Raw genomic sequence first — 15021 nt, 5'->3', positions numbered from 1 at the left:
TCCCAGCGGGCTTCGGGGCGGGAACCCGGAAGGGGAGGCTGGAGAGGAGCGAGTGGGGGAAACCCGCGTAGCCGAGGGAGCTGCAGCGCGCGGAGATGGTGAGAACCCCGAGCGGGGGCCGGGGGCGCTTGAGAACCGAGGCGGGGGTTCGGGACCTGGTGGCGAGAGGGAAGAGGCAGTGGCTAAAGAAGGGGCTGGATGAGGGGAGGTCGCTCGGGGGAGGGGATTGGGAGAAATGGGAGTCGGAGGGAATAGTAGAAGAATGGGGGCTGGGGATGGGTCTTGAAGGTGGGGAGAGAGTCGAGCTTTGGGATTGATTATAAGGGAGCTCAGAGCTGGGGAAAGGAGTCCCGAGTTGGAGAAGGGGCTGGACGTCCAGGCAGAGGCCCTTAAGGGGGCAATTTCGAGAGGTATAGCCTGGGGGATGTGGAAAGCCATAGGAGTCAGTGCTAGATGAATGAGGGAGTCTAGAGGCTCCAAGGGAGAAGCCAGCTGTGGGATGCTGTGGTTTGGAGCCTCTGGGTCGGATTGAGGGCAAGAGGGCAAACTGAGATGATGGAAGAGAGAGATCAGTGGTAGAGTGGTGTGTAAGTTAGGATCCAGGACTGTGGGTAGGGTGGGGAGCAAGAGATTAGGGGCCTGCATATGGCAATAGTTTGCTTAGTCCAGCCAGAGACTCCCGATAAACTGGGCAGTCACAGAACTGTAGGATAATATGGCCAGAAGGGGCCATAGAGACCTTTTACACTTTCATTTCTCCAGTGGGATTTAGAAAAGTGTAGTGGTTTATGTGCATGGACCGTTCAACATTCAGATCTTTTCTTCTGCCACTCCTTTATGACCTGGGCAAGTGTCCCCTCTCTGACACTGAGTGCCCTTATCTGTATTGTGGGAACAACATGCCACTGAGAAGAGAGGAGGCTCTATAAGGTCGTCATCCTGGCTGGCAGTAAGTCCTTAGTCTCAGAGCTGTTGGTGGGAAGTTCCCTACCCCAGGAATGTGACTAGGTCACAGGTGCTAATGGTTTCCCTCCTTTTCAGTCCAGCCCCAGGGGTGTTTTCTCAAAACTTGGCACACCCCAGTTCTGAAGCATGCAGGGTTTCCCCATAGTCAATTCCAGCTAAAACTTACTGTTTAGAAAGTGCCCGGCCCTGTTCTCAGCTGTTTGTATGTATTAACTCATTTAAGTCTGACAACATCCCTAAGTTGTAGGTGCTGTTATTATCTCCATTCCACAGAAAGGAAGCAGAGGCACAGAGTTCAGCAACTTTCCCAAGGTCATCCAGCATTAAATGGTAGACTCAGGATTTAAGTTGAGGCATCCTAGCTCAATCTGTGCTCTCGCCACGGTAATTTAGCCCCCTCTCCTCGTGCTGAAGTACAATATTATGAGTAGGGCGGAGACTTGAGAACTGAAGCAGTCTTCAGTTTGAATTTTAGTTCTGCCATGTACCTGCCGTGAGACCTTAGGCAAGTCTTTTTGCCGCTCTTTAACTATAAAATGGGAGCAGGAACCATAGGAAGGTTAGAGGGTTCAGGGAGGTAAGCATGTAAACTGCTTGGATAAGTGCTTGATACATGTGAGTTGTCATTCTTTTGAATGGAAAATGGGAAACTCAGACCTGAGGGAAAAGGCAGTAGTGAAGGACTAGTGAGGGAAACATCAGCCAGGCTGCCTCCTTTCCTTCTCTCCCAGGTTGCTCCCACATCCTGAATCTTCTAGTCCCCCACTCTCTCCCTTTGGGCTGCCAAGTCCAAGGGTTATTCCTCAAGGGGGTGGTCAGAAACTCAATCGGTCCCCATTCCCATTCCCATCCCCAGCCAAATATAAATAATTCACTTGCCAGTGCCCAGCCTGGCCCAACTCCAAGTGTTTCAGCAAATAGGAAATATTTCTACCAACTGTGTGTCCCCCCCCCCCCCCCCGTCCCCTTTTTGGTCATTAGGACCTCACTGGGCAGTTTGGCAACTTTGTAAGTCATTTTGAAACAATTTGGTTCATTTGTTGTGAGGTCTCCTGAGTTTATCCAGTAAGTTCTCTGACTCTGATAGGAAAGCTTCTGGTTAAAAGCACTGGCATCAGAGAGGCGCTGGTCCGCATCTCCATCTCAGGTGCTGTGTTTCCTTGGCCAAGTTGCAGTCCCACTCTGGGCCTCAGTTTTCTCATATGTGAAATGGGTGCACTTTCCAAACATGAGACCCTTGTAAGGAGTTGATCAGAAAACATGTATAAAATGCCAAGTGCATATTAAGCTCTTAATAAGTGTGTGGTCTTTTGGTTAATTTTATTCTTTCAAGAAAAGTGTATATTGAGCATGTGCTCTGGAAACAGAACACCTAGTTTTGAATCCTGGCTCCATCACCCACCAGCTGTGTGACTTTGGGGAAGTCACTTAACCCCTCTGGACCTCAGTCTCCTCTTCTGGAAAATGGGGGTTCATCCCTTAAGTAGTCCACAGTGTTGACAGAGCACCTTCTATGTGCCAGGTCTTGTACCAAGTGCAGGCTGACACCCTGCCCTTGGGAAGCTTTCTGTTGTCACAACACTGGGGCAGCCTTGCAGCTCTGGTGGCATTTGTGCTCACTTTTTGGTTTGGGTTTCTCTGTCACTGATTCACTTTCAGCCGCTCATGCCAGCTTTGCCTGCTTGTCATTGCTTTGCTGGATTTTTAACATTTTTCCTCCAGTTCTCAGTGGAATTATCTGAAAACCTATTGGTTTGAGGAAAAGTTGCAAACCTCTTACTTGTCCCTGTTCCTGTTTGTCACATCTGGGTGCCCTGGGGTGATGTGACACTTTTTTCCCCTCTTTTCCTTTGTTTGTCTTAGAAAATGTATCTGCTTTCCAAGTTATTCTGCCTTTTCTTAAAATTTTAAATGTGTTTTCAGCCTGTGCTTGTCTGAAGCTTACTCATACAAAATGATATTTTTACCATTTCTAACGATATATTTCTAGCAGCTCTGGTAAAGCTGAATTATTCCTAAAAACACAGGTTTTCTAAAACACTTGGCTTGTCACCTGCTCTGTGATGCTGTCCTGACCCCTCAATTAAGATCATAAACCCTGCCTTAAACCCCGATTCCTTTCTTGCTATATGTCTTTCCCTGTAGCACCTTGAAATTTACTATATATTTATTGTCCCCTCTCCCTAGTCCATGAGGACAAGAATTTCTGTCTCCTGGACCCTGCAGATCCCTGATGCCCAGAACAGTGCCTGGCACATAGTAGCTGGTCTGTAAATTCTGTTTAATTACTAGGTGAGACCTAATACCTAACAATAACAAAGGAATGACTGTTGAATGAGAATTGATTATTGTGAGGGACTAGGATCGGTTTAATTTCAGAATGTGAAATAAAGAGGGAAGAAGCATTTGGCTCAGCTGGTGATCTTCAGTAGTCTCACCTATTTTTTTCCTTTTTAAATTTCATTTACTGGTTTTGTTTGTTTGTTTGGTGGGGGGGGAGTAATTAGGTTTATTTATTTACTTATTTTAATGGAAGTACTGGGGATTGGACCCAGGACCTCGTGTATGGTAGGCACGCGCTCTACCACTGAGCTGTACCCTCTCCCGCTAGTAGTCCCACCTTTTCTTAATAATCCCAGCACCTGCGTATGGAATCTCTCCTTGGCGCCTAGGTGGCACTGAGTGCTCTGCTGGGTTGATCTCAGTGAATTGTCAGCCAGCTCATGGATGGGCACTGTTATTACCTGTGTTTTACAGTGGGGGAAACTGAGGCATGGAGGGTTAAGGAACCTGCCTATGGTAACTCACACCCCAAAACTAGGAAAGCTGGGGTGCTCGCAGGCCCTGCCTGAATTCTGTTTGTGCCCTGGATCTCTAGATCCTGAGGATTTGGATAAGTCCTACCATCCAGGAGCTATTAATTGGAAAGGAAAGCTTGTGAAGGGGAGAGAAACCAGCAGACCCTGAGTCCAACCATCCAATAAAGGAGTATAGATGGATCAGGAATGTGGAAAAAGTGGTAGTGGGGGGTGCAGGGTGGAGAGAGTGGAGGGAAGAAAGGGCAGGACCAGGAGCAGAGCCCTGGGGTCCTGCCACTGATGCCTGTGTGACTGTTGGCAGGTGCATTCCCTGGGCATTGTTCTGTGCCCAGCCTGGGCTGGCATGACCCTGACCCCCAACTCAGGGATGGAGGCACCCCAGGGTGGGGAAAGGGGCGGGTATCACCTGAGTCAGCGTTGGGGTCAGGCATCGTCTTTTTTTTTTTTTTTTTTTTATCATTTTTTTCCTTCTTTCTTTGGTTTATTCTGTGGTTGATACTGTTTCCAGCTTCTTAAGCTGCATGCTTAGCTTGTTCATGGTCAGCCTTTCTCCTTTCTCTGCGCATTCATGGGGGCAGGGGCTCCCTAGACCTGCTACACAGCTCTCCTCCTCGGAGCTCCCCTTGCCTTCATCTGGGGACTTCTTTTGCCCATCTTCTGGGCTTGATTTTACTTCCTTGATCTGATAGCTTTCTAAGGGTTCATGGACATGTTTTTTTGTTTGTTTGTTTGTTTGTTTTGCTTTGCAGACTTGCACCTCTCATGGAAGGGTTTTAGGCAGGGGAGTGATATGGTCTGATGTGTGTTTGGAAAGATCACTCTGGCTACCATAGAAAGGATGAAGCAGGAAGAGCTTCAGTCCAGTGAGCCAAGTGCAGAGGCTGGAGCAGCTACGCCTTTGAGGAGAGGTCCCAGCCTTCCAGAAGCCCAGAGGATGGAGGGGAGAGAGGCCCACACCCAGGTCATTGTCATTGAGTAATGACAGGTGCTCCAAGAGGAGGCCTCAGGAGCAAGAGAGCCTATGTAGCTTAGGAGGGTACCAGGACAGCTCCTGGAGAAGAGGCATCCTGCCTTGGTCCTAGGAGCACGATTTCCACCAGTGGACTTGGCTGGAGCCAACTAGTTTTTTACAAGAGGTCCCCAGTAGCCACTGTGCAGAAGGCAGACAACATGGCATCCTTAGGCGTTTGTTCAAGCAAACACGTACTGCACATCTGCGATGTGCCAGGGCTTTACTTCTCAAACTTAAACGAATCTCCCAGAGATCTTGTTGAAGTGCACGTTCTGATTCAGTAGGTGTACCGCAGAACCCAAGATTGCATTTCTAACACAATCCCAGGGGCTGCCGCTCCAGGACCACACTGATAGTAAACAATCGCTAGGTGTTGTTCCAAAAGTTAGAGATATGGCAGTGAGAAAAAGAAAAAAAAAAAAAAACAGACAAAAATATCAGCCCTGGGGGAGCTTTTGTTTTACTGAGGGGAGCCGACCATAAACTTTATAAACAAAGTTTATAGTGTATTAGTAATGTGTGCTAAGGAGCAAAATAAATCAGGGAAGGAGAGTGTCTGTGACAGAAGCTGCAGTGTTAGATCAAGGAAGGTCTTATGAAGGTGATCTCTGAGCAAAACCTGGAGGAGGTGAGTGGGTGAGCCCTGTGGATACCTGGGGAGGAGTATTCTAGGCAGGGGGAACAGAGAGTGCAAAGGCCTGGAGGACTGAACAAGATGATCCAGGAAAAGTACCCCGTAGACTCAGTGAATGAGCTGCTTGCTCTTTGGAGTCAGCCAGCCTCTTTGATTCAAAGCCCTGCCCCAGAACCATGTCCAATAACAATCACTTAGCCATTCTCTGCCTCCACTTCTGAATCTTTGAAATGAAGTGAAACATTGTGAGAATGAAATGAGTTAATATTTGTAAAGCACTGAGAGCAAAGCCCGGCTCCCAGCGAGTGCTCCAGTGTTAACTGCTGCTGTGATCCTCATTTTCTCTGTAATATATTCATGTTGGCCATGCTTGTTTATTTGGATGCCTGCCCCCTTTCCCATGAGCTCTTCCTGGTGAGCTCAGTGTCATCTCTGTGTCCTCAGCACCCAACCCAGGGCCAGCACACAGGAGGACCTCTGAATGTCAGATGAGGGATGTAAAACTGGATTCTCTAATTGTTGGGGGCATTCCGGCAAGAGTGCTGATTGTGTGGTTCAGGTTCTTACTGATTTTATCTTTTCAACCAATTATTATGGAGAAATATATTCAGGTTTGCCATTACAGTGGTAGATTTGCCAAACTGTGTTGTTCTGTTGTTTTTGGCTTTATCTATTTTGAGGCTACAGTATTAGGAGCACATATGTTGAGAATTTTTGTGTACAATGGGTCAGTTTGTTTTGTCACCATCTCTGTCCCTAATAATACATTTTGCTTTTGCTAGTTATTATTTTTTTAAGTGGCAGTGTCAGTCCTCTACTTGTCTCATAGTTCATATTTGCCTGGTCAGTCTTTTTCCATTTTTTAGTTTTTAGTCTCTCTGGCTTGTGATGTTTTACAATAAAGGATCTTCACGGAGCATTCTCTGAAAGCTGACTTAGTGTCGGGCCTTGTGCTGGGCTCAGTGTGTGGGAAGTTAGAAAATTCTGCCCCAGTGACCTCGGACACAGATGGAAAAGCTGGGTGTGAAACAGAGTTTACACTGCCAGGCCTCATGGAGTTTAGGACATGGAACCTCAGGGAAGGGAGCTTTGATCCATTCAGTCCCATGCTGGGCAGTGTTGCTGGGGTCACCGTGATGACCATGATAGCTCTGGCCCTTCCTCCCTCCCCTCCTCCCAGGGGTTCACTAACCATTGGAGAAGACAGATCCATTCCTAGACAGTGATGACTCTTAAGTGGGCAAGGCTGGGACTTGGGAACCCAGAGGCCCCTGTCTGGGCAGGTGGGAGGTTTCCAGGAAGCAAGCTCAGGGAAGAACTCTCTGTTAAAGATATAGGCCTGTTAAAGTTACATTTGCACAAAGACCCAAATAACATAAGGCACTGAGCCATATAGAGATCTGGGGAAAAGCATTCCAAAAACCACAGAAGGGAAGAGCTTGGTGACTCTGAGGAACAGACAGCAAGGGAGCCAGTGTGGGAGCCCAGAGGTGAAGCCTGACCCAGCCTGGCTGTTTAGCTTCTTGGAGGAGGAGATAGCTGAGCTGAGACCCCAGAGAATATATAGTTCAGCAGCAATCTACAATCAGATTCCTTGGGTTCATATCCCTACTCCAAGTCACACCCGTTATGTGTGACCTTGAACTAGTTAGGCAACCTGTCCTGCCTCAGTTTCTTCATCTATATAATGGAGGTAATAGCTCCTACTGAGGATGAGACAGGGCCCTGGTATTCTGACTACTCTGTATGCCAGATCAGGTGCTTCCCTGGGCCCCCAGGGTGGGTGTGGAACAGTGGGAAGGGAGGAAGCTGGACTGGTGGAGTAGCTGGGCCTTTTCCCAAGGGGACGGGGAAGTCATGGCAGGTTCTGAGCAAGGTAGGGACAAGGTCAGGTTTATACTTTAAGAAGACCTGGCTATGGTGTGCATAATGATCGGTAGCAGGCAAGGTTGGTGCAGGGTGTTGAAGATGGACAGATACCAGCAGTGGAGCCATCTTTGGGTGTCTCTTGAGTTCCCTTGGCACTGGAAGGATCTAGGCCTGTGTTGTTCAATAGAAATATAAAGTGAGCCTTACATGTAATTTATTTATTTTTTACATGTAATTTAAAATCTTCTATGGAGGGTATAGCTCAGTGGTTAGAGTACAGGCTTAGCATGCATAAGGTCCTGGGTTCAATCCCCAGCACCTCCATTAAAATAACTAAATAAATAAACCTAATTATTTCCCCCTACCAAAAAATTAATGAATAAAATCATCTAGTAGTCATATTTAAAAAGCCGAAAGAGAGGAAGTTAAACATTTTAATTTAACTCAATTATATCCTAAAAATTATCATTTTAACAGTTAATCAATATTTTAAAACCATTATGGAGATATTTCATATTCTTATCTTGTGCTAAATCTGAGTCATATTTGAGGCGCCTGGTTGGAAGGGCGGGACAGAGAGGTCCTTTTGGCCACACGACCTGGGCCTTGAATGCCAGGCCCAGAGGCTTAGACTCAGTGCCTCCGGAGCCGTTGCAGGGTTATGCTCGTTTGTTTTTCAGGGTGAGGTGATCCCGCTGCTCAATCCCCAACCCACCCCACCCCGCCCCAGCAGTAAATCTCGGCTCCCAAGATTCCCTACCAAAGCTAGGCATTTGTAGATCTTTCGGCCCCCTTCCTTCCGTCCTGCAGCCTCAATCCCTGAATTGCTTGGCCCTTTAACTCTCGGCTATCAATCAGAGTTCCTGTTTAGAGGGAACGTCGTAATAAACCTTTCCTTTGTAAGGCCTTGGGCCTCTGTCCTGGCCTTGTTCCTCCGTTTAGCAGGAAGTTGGGAATTATTCCACGCTCCCTTGCATTAGGCCGTTTCCACACCCACCTCGTCACCTCCCGCCTACTTCTCCCTCTTTCGAAGTTGGGCCCCTTCGCCAAGGCCTTCCTTATATGGGCACGGCCCCGAACGGCCGCCGCTCATTGGCTGGGGGCGTCACGCGCACGTCTGTCAACAAAGGGGCGGAGGGAAAGTAGTCGGGTGCCCGCCTGCGCGGCTGCAGGAGGAAAGGAGCGAGGGGGCGGGCCGTTTTTTCCCGTGCACACGCGTGTGCACTGCCCCCTTCTCCCACTGCCCGCAGTGGGGGTTGGGGGTGCTTTGGGGGCGTGTCTAAGTTTCGAGGGTCGCCTAAGGGGTTGGCGGATTACAAATTTTGCATTTAAGCGATATTTGGAGGGCTTGGGGAAGTTTTTGCGTGGGTGTGGGGGTACTTTGGGGTTCCCTTGAATTTAGGGGGCACTTTGGGACTTGGATTTGGATTCTTTTGTAGTGTGGAAAGTTCGGTTGTGTTGTAGGGGGGTCTCCTTTGTGGTTTGGGGTGTTTGGTGGGCATAGGATTTGGGGAGTCACGGAGACTTAGAAGCAGAGTCCAAGGGTACCAATCCGGACCCCCAGTGGTGGGCTTTCGGCTCCGTTGACTTCCTGCCAGTCTGACTCCCGACGGGATTCAACCTTCTGTGCCTCACGTGGAAACAGGGGCTAATAACACTACCTGCTTCATAGAGAGGGAGGAGGATTAGCAGGAATTGTTAGAACAGTACCTAGTAAGCGCCCAGTGAGCGTGCAATAAGCACTCGCCTCTTTATTAACATTTGCGACATTTCTTTGGGAGTATTTGGGAGGTTCTTTTGAATTTGAGAAATATACGGCTTGGGATTAGTTTTGTGTATTAGGGAGCTTTTATGTTTTAGTGAGTTACTTTGTGGTTGGGGGGCTTCTGTGGAATTAGGGAATACATGTGGAGGTTTGGAAAGAGTTTGAGGAGAGTATTTCAGGAAACTGGTCTTTTGGGGCATCTGTGAAGTTGGGAAATTGCTGTGTGTTGAGTTCTTGGTAGGCATGGGATCTGTGAGGGGTTCGTTGAGATTGAGGCTTTCCGTGCTGGAAGGGATATTTTTAGGTTTGCAAGTTTAACATAGCATTTGAAAGGGTCTAGATATTTTGGGATATTTGGGGTATTTGGGGTCTGAATATATTTGCATCTATAGAGAATGAATGGCCTTTGCTCTGCTAACTTTTATTCCTGGACATTAAGATATGTTGGTGGTTGGTAAACTTAGCCATGTATAGGTTTTAGGGGCTGTGTGGTGATTTTTTTTTTTTTCTTTTAGCAAGAAAGTGGGATTTTAGCAGGGCCTGTAAGTAGGGGTAGGTGGGATTAGGGGTTGTTGGGGCAAGGGTTTTTAGGATTAGGACTCTCTGTTTCTGGTGTCTGTGTGTATTTGGAGGCTGTCTAGATCTTGAGTGGTGTTTCCAGGGCCATGAAGTGAACTCCAGGGGTTTTAGTTGTGTCTGTGGTATTGCCTGAATTTAGAGAAACAGTATATACTGCAGGGGTCAGCAAACTTTTTCCATAAAGGGCTAGATGATAAGTATTTTAGGCTTTGCAGGCCTGTATGTCCTCTTGTTGCAACTACTCAGCTCTACCATTGTAGCATGAAAGCTGTCATATACAAATGAACACGTTTCAATAAAATATTATTTGCAGAGACAGGCAGTGGGTCAGATTTGGCCTATGGCTCAAAGTAGTATGACCAGGAGACAGCAAACTGCTTTTGCTGGTCAGTAAGCAAGCGGAAGGTTCAGTGTTTGAAGGATATTTTGGTATTAATATGTCTTGAGGGAGATGGGCCAGGGAAGGATTGAGACTGTGGGATTGAGACTGTTGGTCCTGCGGTGGAACGTGGTCATGTTGGACTCATTAGCAGAACTGCCTCCAGGTTAGGTCTTGTACACAAAGTCATTGCAAAATAAAATGGTCCTTATGACGGGCCCTAAATTGGAAACTCTAGAAACTAAGTTTGAGGGCCTGGTTTTGTGTGATACAAGTTTTCCCCACTCTGAGCCTCAAACTCAGCCAGTTGTGAGCAACTTGAGGTATCTAGACCAGAACAGGCCTTCTCATACTAGGGGTCTGTGGCTGTGCTTAAGGAAGTTACCTGCACAGTCTCATGCAAGCGTGTGCATTTTTCTGGATGAGGATACACAGCTTGAAGAGATCCTCAAAGAACCTCATGAACCGGACAAAATGAAGAACTGAATTCTTAAGGGCCGGTCTGGCTCTGACCTCAGATTTTCTTTCCCCGCCCAGCCCACCTCATTCCTTCCTCTGTGGGCTCAGGTTGCCACAGCTGTGTGCAGGGCTGGGAATTCTTGTCTTTTCAGGAACTTGTTACTGGGTGAGCAGATAGAAAAAGGGGGAGCTATCTGTCATTTGATCCTTTCACTTCTCTTTCAAGGTTATGGCAGCAGGAAGCCTCTGGATTGTGAGTGAAGCCAGTCAGGCAGCAGAGGTTGGAGCAAGCTGCCAGCTCCAATCACACCCTGGGTTTTACAAGAGCAAGTCTCATCCCCTCTGCCGCCTTCCATTTTGCTCATTGTGCCAGGGAGGTGGGACTAGGTTTTTTGTTTTTTTTTTTAAATTTAATGGAGGTACTGGAGATTGAACCCAAGACCCCGTGCATGCTAAGCACGAACTCTACTACTGAGGTATATCTACCCCCTGGAAGGAGAGGTTGAGGTGAGGGGGATATAGGGAGGGCAGGCTATTCCCCAGCTCCCCTACCACCTCTTCCCTGTCTCCAGGTGGCCTGTGGATTCTCCCACCACCATCTAGGTCCTGAGATGTGGTGAATCACAGCCTGTCTGCCACCATTTCCCCAGAATGGACCGAGGTAGCCTTCTGCCCTTCCAGCTGTGGTGCCCCCGGCCCTTTGGCACCTACTCCCAGAACCAGCCTCGCCCACCTTCCGCAGCCCTCAAGCCGTCAGCCTGCCCAGAGCCAGGCAACGGGGCGGAGCCAGACCATGGGCCTGCCCACTCAGAGAACACACCTCCAGCCTTGGCCACAGAGGCTCCTGCCTCCCAGCCTGGTCCGCTTCTTTCAGCAGCAGCTGCTGGCGATGAGGGTCGAGTCTTGCTGGACACATGGTATGTTATCAAGCCCGGGAATACAAAGGAGAAGGTGGCCTTCTTTGTGGCCCACCAGTGTGGTGGGGGCAGCCGAGCCAGCTCCATGAAGGTCAAGGGGCACTGGGGCAGTGACAGCTCCAAGGCCAAGCGGAGGAGGCGCTGTCTTGAGCCTGCAAAGGCTCCACCAGACCCAGGGGGACAGGAGGGGTCCCCTGCTGCTGAGGGGGCCCCAGCCTCAGCCAGCGAGGATGTGGACCTGCTCTCTGTGGCCGAGATGGTGGCCCTGGTGGAACAGCGGGCCGCCCTGGCCCTTCAGAACTACCCACGCCCCAGCACCCCAGCGCCTGTGGTCTTTGTGTCGGCTGAGCAGGGTGGACCTGCCAAGGGGCTGGGGTCGGAGCGGCGGGCTGGTGGCGGGGACTGCAGCCGTGTAGCTGAGGCGGTGGCCCACTTTGAGGCCCAGCGGGACAACCCTCCAGCCAAGGGCCTCCGCAAGGAGGAGCGGCCTGGGCCAGGCCCCGGGGAAGTGCGCATCGCCTTCCGGATCTCCAACGGCCGAGAGCCCCGGACACCAGATGGCAGCTTGCCCAATGGGAGCGGGGGCCGGCCGGGTTGTGCCTACCCTGGCAGCCCAGGTCCTGGGGCCCGGGCCAAGGACAAGATCACCTGCGACCTGTACCAGCTTATCAGCCCCTCTCGGGATGCCCTCCCCAGCAACGTGGAGTTCCTGCTGGCCAGGGCAGATGAAGCCAGCGAGGGTGAGACCCCAGCCCCTGCCAGGCCTGAGGACACTCCCCCGGCGCCCCCTCCACCCCCTGCCCGGGACTGCGGAGCATCTGGCTTCCATGTGGACGTGGTGGTAACGGGTGTGGTGGACGAGTGCATCTTCTTTGGTAAGGACGGCACCAAAAACGTGAAGGAGGAGACGGTGTGCCTGACCGTCAGCCCCGAGGAGCCACCCCCACCTGGCCAGCTCTTCTTCCTCCAGTCCCGTGGGCCAGATGGGCCGCCCGAGCCACCCCCAGCGGACTCGCCGGCCACCGCGCCAGGCCCCGACGATGCTGAGGGGACGGCGGACACCTCCCTGTGCCGCCTGTACCGGCACGTGTCGCATGACTTCCTGGAGATCCGCTTCAAGATCCAGCGGTTGCTGGAGCCCCGACAGTACATGCTGCTGCTGCCTGAGCATGTGTTGGTCAAGATCTTCAGTTTCCTGCCCACGCGGGCCCTGGCGGCCCTCAAGTGCACCTGCCACCACTTCAAGGGTATCATTGAGGCGTTCGGCGTGCGGGCCACAGACTCACGCTGGAGCCGCGACCCACTCTACCGCGATGACCCTTGCAAGCAGTGCCGCAAGAGATACGAAAAGGGCGATGTGTCTCTCTGCCGCTGGCACCCCAAGCCCTACCACCACGACCTGCCTTATGGACGTTCCTACTGGATGTGCTGCCGCCGAGCTGATCGCGAGACGCCCGGCTGCTGCCTGGGGCTGCACGATAACAACTGGGTGCTGCCCTGCAATGGGCCGGGCGGGGGCGGGGGACGGGCCGGCCGGGAGGAGGGGAGGTGAAGCCGGGGGAGGGGGGGGGAAGAGCCCACCATGCCCACCCCCACCCCCTCCCGCTGGGAGCCGAGGGTCAGGACTGGGTGGCCAGCCCATACCCCCAGTCCGGGCAGCGTTGAGCCCCACTCCAGAACTGAGATGGGTTCAGGGCGATGACCCAGGAAAACACTTGGCTTGACCCCTACTGGTTTTCTACTCTTGAGACCCTCAAGTAGGGTAGGTTGTTTTTTTTTTTTATCAGCATCTCAATTTCTTCTCCATTCAGCCCCATCACCCTCCCTGCCACTCCCCATGCCCCAGGGACCCACCAGCAGGGAGCAGACGGCAGCTAATTTTCATACTACTTAAGGGTTCCCCCATTCTGGCCCCCTTCCATTCCGTCTCCCAGTTCTTGGTCTCAGGAGCTGTTTTTTCCCCAAGAGGCTGCAGCCCACGGTTGGTTCTTCTCCTGAAACCTACTCCACCAGGGCTCACCTCTTTAGGAATCGGGGGGCTGGCAGATCACGGATCAGATTTGGCACTTTTCCTGGCAGCCTGTCACTTCTAGACGTCTCCCCCATGAAAACAAAAATCCATTTTCTCCTTAACCTCAAGCTGCCAGTCTCTCTGCTTCCCCTAACGGAGGAGAGGGAGAAAAAAGTTGAAAATTGAAGTATAAAAAGTCCCCTCCTCCCAATATGTAAGCTGTTGCCATCACTACCCCCCTCCTCGCCCCACAAAAAAAGCTGTGAAGCCTTTTGCCTCGCTCTTGACAGCGTGGGGGGGCCGGTGGGCAGGGACCGTGGGTTTGAATTTCTGGGTTGTTTTTCCTTCCACTCTGGATACTTGTTCAGGTGTTGCTGGGGGAGGTCCCGCCACCCTCAGCCACAGGTGTTTCTTTAGAATCCTTTGGTCAACCAAGACCTTGATTTTCAGGCAGTTTCATTGGGGGGTCATTTTGTTTGTTCTTTTTGGGGTTTTTTTGGGTGGGGGTTTGGGGTTTTTGTTTTGTTTTTTTTTTTTGGTTTTGGTTTTTCATCCTTGTGGTTCTGGAAAGCTTCTAACATGTGGCATCTGGCCAATTTTGAATTGGTCCTTTGTATAAAATCAATATTTATAAGGTTGGGCTCAGACTGGTTTGTGTGTTGTTCGTGGAAGGGGTTGGGGAGAGAAGGGAGTCATGATGAGATGGAGAAAGTCGAGAGAGAAGGATCTTTAGCCAAGTCCCTCAGCCTGAGATTATTTTTGACTCTTCATCTGTGTCAGTTTGGATTTGGAAATCTCAAAATAGTAGAAGCTTAAACAAGATAGTTTTGATTTCTATAGAAACCCAGTGTTGGGCATTATGGTGGCCCTGAAGTCATTGGGAACCCAAGCTTCTTCTAGCTCGTTATTTCATCATTCTTTGGCTGTGGCCTCATCCTCATGGTCCAAGATGGCTGCTAGAGCTCCACCCATCACCATTTTATAGAAAGTTCCCTTCCTTCCAGTTGTACTACCCTATACTTCTATACACACCTCCCAGGTCAGAACTTTAGGCACATGGAAGGGCTGCAAAGGAGACTGGGAAACGCAGTCTTTTAGCCAGGTGCATTATGCCCAACAAAAAACTCGTACTAAAGATCCCTGTAATTGAAGCTTTAAAATATTCAGTTAATTATTTACTAAAAGAAGAGGGGAAAATGGATATTGAGTGGTGGCTAATAGTCCCTGACATTCTTATCAAGGAATCAGAATTTTCAAGGAGACAAAGGTATATCATGGTAGTTACTTAATACTTAGATTTTAGAATCAAAGAGACCTAGGTTTGAATCTTGGCTTGATTTTGTGGGACTTCAGTTTCCTATGGAGGGAAGGCCAGATTATTTAGACTCTCCTGCAGAAAACAGGAAGTTAAAAAATCTTAAAAGCATCAAATAGCCAATAAAGTACAGTTAAGGACATATACTAAGCCAGAAATTTAAGGGAAAGGTCCATGGGGCCCTGAAGCCACTTCTGATCTGAGGACACTTGCTGATGTGAACAAACTTGGATTTCCTATTTGCAGCCTTACTGGGACAAGCAGGCAGAAGTCAAGGCCAAAGCCTGTCCAAGGGG

At 50.0% G+C, this 15021-nt stretch overlaps 1 protein-coding gene across 1 annotated transcript; it reads left to right on the top strand.

Moving 5' to 3' along the window:
• The first annotated feature begins 17 nt into the window (after positions 1 to 17).
• Positions 18 to 14052, top strand: FBXO46 (F-box protein 46). Its single transcript, XM_010987622.3, has 2 exons — positions 18 to 98; positions 11055 to 14052. The coding sequence occupies exon 2, from the start codon at positions 11134 to 11136 to the stop codon at positions 12949 to 12951; it is 1818 nt and encodes a 605-aa protein (XP_010985924.3). The 5' UTR covers positions 18 to 98; positions 11055 to 11133; the 3' UTR covers positions 12952 to 14052.
• Positions 14053 to 15021: the final 969 nt, after the last annotated feature.

Source organism: Camelus dromedarius, chromosome 9 (assembly GCF_036321535.1).
Source record: "Camelus dromedarius isolate mCamDro1 chromosome 9, mCamDro1.pat, whole genome shotgun sequence".
NCBI classification, from domain to species: domain Eukaryota; kingdom Metazoa; phylum Chordata; class Mammalia; order Artiodactyla; family Camelidae; genus Camelus; species Camelus dromedarius.
This window is presented reverse-complemented; position numbering and strand designations above follow the sequence as displayed.